The 4,578-nt window shown below is 58.4% G+C and overlaps 1 protein-coding gene across 1 annotated transcript in view; it reads left to right on the top strand.

Moving 5' to 3' along the window:
* The first annotated feature begins 3,817 nt into the window (after positions 1-3,817).
* Positions 3,818-4,578, top strand: part of TSPO (translocator protein) — a 4,331-nt gene continuing 3,570 nt past the window's right edge. Inside the window, exon 1 of the mRNA XM_024737638.1 lies at positions 3,818-4,196. Within this exon, the coding sequence (XP_024593406.1) occupies positions 4,184-4,196 (13 nt within the window). The 5' untranslated portion in view covers positions 3,818-4,183. The remainder of the gene's footprint in view (positions 4,197-4,578) is intronic.

Raw genomic sequence — 4,578 nt, 5'->3', positions numbered from 1 at the left:
GCCATTGGGTCGGCCGGCGGGAGGGGGGTGGTGACCCCCCCCGCCCCCCGGCCCTGGCCTCAGCGGTCGGCGCTCCTGCGCGGCCGGGTTCCGGCGGGATTGGGGGCGCGGAAGGGGGAACTTGGGCACCCCCGCCCCGCCGCACCCCGCTGGGCCCTCGGGTCCCGCGGGAAGCGGAGCCGCGGGAGGGACCAGGCACCCCGCCTTCCCGCCCAATCCGGTAGTTGAGCAGCCGCGGCCGGCAGAGGGCGGGAGTGGAGGAGCGGGATACCTTGAGGGTCACAAAGTGCCTGGGAGACCTCGGGCTCCTGATCCACTTGAGACACCCCATTTCTAGGGGAGGAAACCCAGGCCAGAGAAGGGGAGGTTATTTGTCCAAAGCCAGTGAAGGCCCCGCGGAGCCTTAGGACCGGGTCCCTAGATCCCCGTCAAGTGCTCGGGTGCGCTGTAACCTACACGTCCCGGTGTGGGCAGGGCATCCCCTGGGACTTGCCTGTCCCCTGCCCCTCCTGCAAAGGAGCTGGGAGCCCAGGTGGGAGGTGTCGTGGTGTTCCTGGAAAACTGGGTTCACCTCTCGGTGGGTGGTGCGGAGCCAAAAGGCACAAGCAAGCCGAGGAGAGAAGGAAGGATTTATTCCTTCCAACAAGTAAGGAGAGCGCCTTCGAGCTTTCCCAAAGAAGTGTCTCCCCAAACAGCAAAACTGGGGAAGTTTTAAGCTGCATATTCATGAAGGGGCTTGAGCAGGGGAGAATTCAACATAGAATTGGGGCAGAGGTCTATAGAGTCCAAGCTTTAGTTGATTGAAGTTACGACGGATCAGCAAAGGTCAGCTTCTTGTCCCTTAGGTTCCAGCTGATCTGGTAGCTGAGCACTTGGGGTGGGGGTAGGGAGATGTGTTTAAATTCTGCAAAACAGCTCAAAAACGTGTTTCGGGGTAACCTTTACCACTGAGACAGAACTGGGAGTCTTTACAACTGATTTATTATCTTTGCTATTGTTATTTCTCTTGCCTGATAACAGTTGTCTGTTCTTTCATTCCCTTAAGATTATTAGAGGCCTGTTCAAGGGCAAGCCCTGTGGCCAGGCTTAGATCACAAAACGGCTTAGGCCTAAAATGGCTTCTCTTGTGTCAAGAAAGCCATGAGTGGTTCTCTTCCTTGGGGGGCACTCGACCCTATCTGCTTACAGGGGGGCTTCCAGCTGTGAACACATGGCTGAGTGCCAGAGCCAGCCTTGCCGAGGCCTGTGGCCTGGCCCGGATTGGGAGCCTCTCGGGCTGGCCTGCTAGGGCACGATGGTACCTGGTACCAGCCACATGTGCAGGGTGGACGGCAGGGGCAGGGGCAGGACTCGAGCCTCCCCTAAGGATGTGTGACTGAGGGTGTCCCAAAGGGTCACGCCAAGGAGGAGGCTGTGTACAAGGAGCACGGCCCAGAGTGCCTGGTGCACAGCAGGCCCGCGGCCCAAAGGCCAGGCTGCTTGGATGTGGGCCGAGGGCCCCAGTGTCTCTGTGGGGAGTGGCGTGGGGACCCCGACACAGGGCAGCGGGAGGCCAGGGGCCGCTCCCAGGAAGCAGTAGCTCTTGTCCACTGGTCGGGAAAGGGGCTGAGGAGAAAGGCTCTTCGGGGAGCAGGGAGACAGGCTGCTCAGCTTCTGCAGAGGGAGCCTCAGAAAGAGCCCTGGGCCTCCAAGGGAGCCTCTGAACTGGGGGGAAACTGACGCTCACCCAAGAAACTGCCCAGGGGCACGGAGCAGTACAGCTGGGGTTCAAATGCTCGTGGTCTGATTTCAAAGCCCTGCTTCCTCCACAGTGCATACCCAGAGGAGTGTGTGCCTGGAATGTGTGTGTGTGTGTGTGTGTGTGTGTGTGTGTGTGTGTGTGTGTGTCTGCCTGGCCATGACTGAATGGTGTCCAGCTGGTTCAGCCAGAAACCAGAAACCGCTGACAGTGGATCGCTGAGCGGGGGTAGGGGAGGTGCTGACAGGGGGCGAGCGTACTTTGTGCCGTATACACTTTTGACTTTTCATTACTTCATTTCTGAATCTGTCTCTTATTTATATTTTCTTTTACTCATTTTTGATTGTGCAAACAATGCCTGAGCATGCTGTCTCAATAGTCATTCTCCGTAAAGCAGATTCCCCTTTGTCACCCCCAGCACCCCCCACATCCCAGACCAGCTGGGTTTCCAGACCTGCTGTCTGTTACATTGGATACTTTCATAATGAAAAAGATTAACAGAGGTTATAATGAGGACGATTAGCTGTGAGTCATTTTAAAAAAAAAGGTCCCTGAGACCATCGGTGGTGGCTTGAAGGAGACATAAGGCCCAGGAGGGGCTGGGTACAGCTCGGAGGTGGGGACCAGAGAAGCGGCAAAACTGTTCTGTTTCTGAGCAGCCGTTCCTGTCACCTTCTATAGGGAGGCCTCAGAGAACAGAAAGCTCCTCCCGAGGCCCACTGCCGCCACCTCCCCTTCACAGACGGGCCGCAGAGGCCCAGGAGTGAAGCGTCGCTAGGAGAGAGATCCTGAGTCTCACCCCAGGGGCAGGGAGGATTCCGATCCCGAAACTGCTGCCCACGGGCCCAGCTGGGACCTGATGCCTCGTTGGCGCTGGGAACGTGGCCCTGGTGCTGGAGGGAGTGAGGCTGTTGGTCCTGAGAGAATCCTCTGGCGCCCAGGCAGGGGGTGGAATGGCTGAGGTGGGGTGGGAGTGGCCTGAGATGAGCCCTGGGCCCCCCCCGCAGGTTTCTGGGGCAGGGCTTAAGCGCCTGGTCACGATGGAGGAGGAAGCTGAAGAGGGGAGGTGACACAGCCCATCCTTGTGACTGGCTGTGTGGCCCAGAGCTGAGGCCAGCAGACTCCCAGATCAGGAGCTGGAGGGGTGTTTCAGGAGGTCTCAGAGTCACCCAGACCTGGAAAGTTCTGTGACTCCCTGTGCCTCGGTTTCCTCATCTGGAAAGTGGAGCCCACTATGGAGGCCGAGAGATGTGGAACTCGGGGCCTGAGAAGAGAAGCAGCTGGCCTCACCCCTGCGGCTGTTGTGAAGCCGCGACGACCCAGGATGAATACAGCTGGGCCCTGCACCAGGCTCCGCCCCCCACCCCTCCCGAAGGCCTTGCAAGGTCTCCTGACCCCAGGGCCTGAGCTCTCTGCTTTGCCCTTCTTGGCCTGTGTTTCAGTGGCCCCAGGCCTTGAGGGCGGGGCCTTTTGGAAGCATTTTCACCCACTGAGCGTTGGGTGACCAACCGGCTGACATTTTCTCAGCCTTGGGTCTGCGCCATGTGGCTGCTTCTTCTCCTGGAGGCATGAGTGGTCCCCAACACTGACCCCCACATCCCCTGGCTTATCTGGACCTCCCTTGAGCCTGCCCACAGCCCCATGAGGCACACAGGGCAGGTTACACCCACCTGATGTAAGGGGAAACCGAGGCCCAGAGAGGAGCTTTGGCTTGGCTTCACCAAGAAAACTGCAGGCAGGGCCAAGGTGGGCGCTTAGTCACCTTCTGACGGAAACAGATAAAGGGCAGGTGGGTGGCTTTGCGTCTCTGCCTGAGCCCTGCGCCCCCTCCTGGCCACTGGAGTGACTCTAACCCAAACCCTAACCCTAACCCCATCACGGGATGGATCTCTCTCAGGCCTGCTTGGGCCAGCTGCCCCGCCCTGCCCAGCCCAGCCCAGCCCAGCATGACTCAGCTTGGTGGGTCCCCTAATCGGGTGATTCAAGAGCCTGGCAGTCCCCGTGAGGCCCCAGGAAGCTCCTTGCCTGGGCTGCCTCCATGTGGGGCATTTGACCTACCTGTTTTCTGACCCTCAGGCTGGGCAGACCCTTTAATCCCCTTGGCCCAGTGGTGCATAAACACAGCAGCCTGGAAAGCTGAGCAGAAGCGTGGGCTCAGGCCTTACTCTGTCACCGCAGAGGGAGAGCCACCACCTCTTCCTGGGGGTGTTTGTTCTGCACAGCAAGGGACCAGGGTGGTGGGCTCTCCAGCCCCGTCGGCTGGCACGCTGGGGATTTCCCGGGCACCGGCTGGGTGCCGTGGCGGGGTGACACGAGTGCCCCTGCCCACAACGCCTTGGGGAGAAGTATGGACCCAGGCCACAACGTGGGTGAGCCTTGAAAACACGCTCAGTGAGAGAAGCCGGACCCCAAAGTCCACATAACGTGTGATCCCATTTATGTGAAATGTGTGGAAAAGGTAAATCCACAGGGACGGAAGGCAGATGGGTGGTTGCCAGGGGCCGGGGGAGGGAGGAACGGGGAGTGAGCTGATGGGTGGGCGTCTTTGGGGGTGGAACTTGGTATAGATGGTTGCACGACATTGGGAAATGTACCAAATGCCACTGAACTGTTCACTTTAAAATGGTTCATTTTATGTTATATGACTCTCATTTCCATTAACCAAGAGCAATAAGAAACAGAAAACAAATAAATGGTCAGGAAACTCTGAGGGGCCTTGGTGGCAGATGGGTCGGGGTGGGGCTTAGGGACCGAAGCAGAGACTGTGCGTGTTAGTGTCCAAACCAGGGTCCTTCTTTTCTTTTTTTTTTCTTTTTTTTTTTTTTTTGGGCACGGGGGCC

This window comes from Neophocaena asiaeorientalis, unplaced genomic scaffold (assembly GCF_003031525.2).
Source record: "Neophocaena asiaeorientalis asiaeorientalis breed wild unplaced genomic scaffold, Neophocaena_asiaeorientalis_V1.1 scaffold242, whole genome shotgun sequence".
Taxonomy (NCBI): domain Eukaryota; kingdom Metazoa; phylum Chordata; class Mammalia; order Artiodactyla; family Phocoenidae; genus Neophocaena; species Neophocaena asiaeorientalis.
This window is presented reverse-complemented; position numbering and strand designations above follow the sequence as displayed.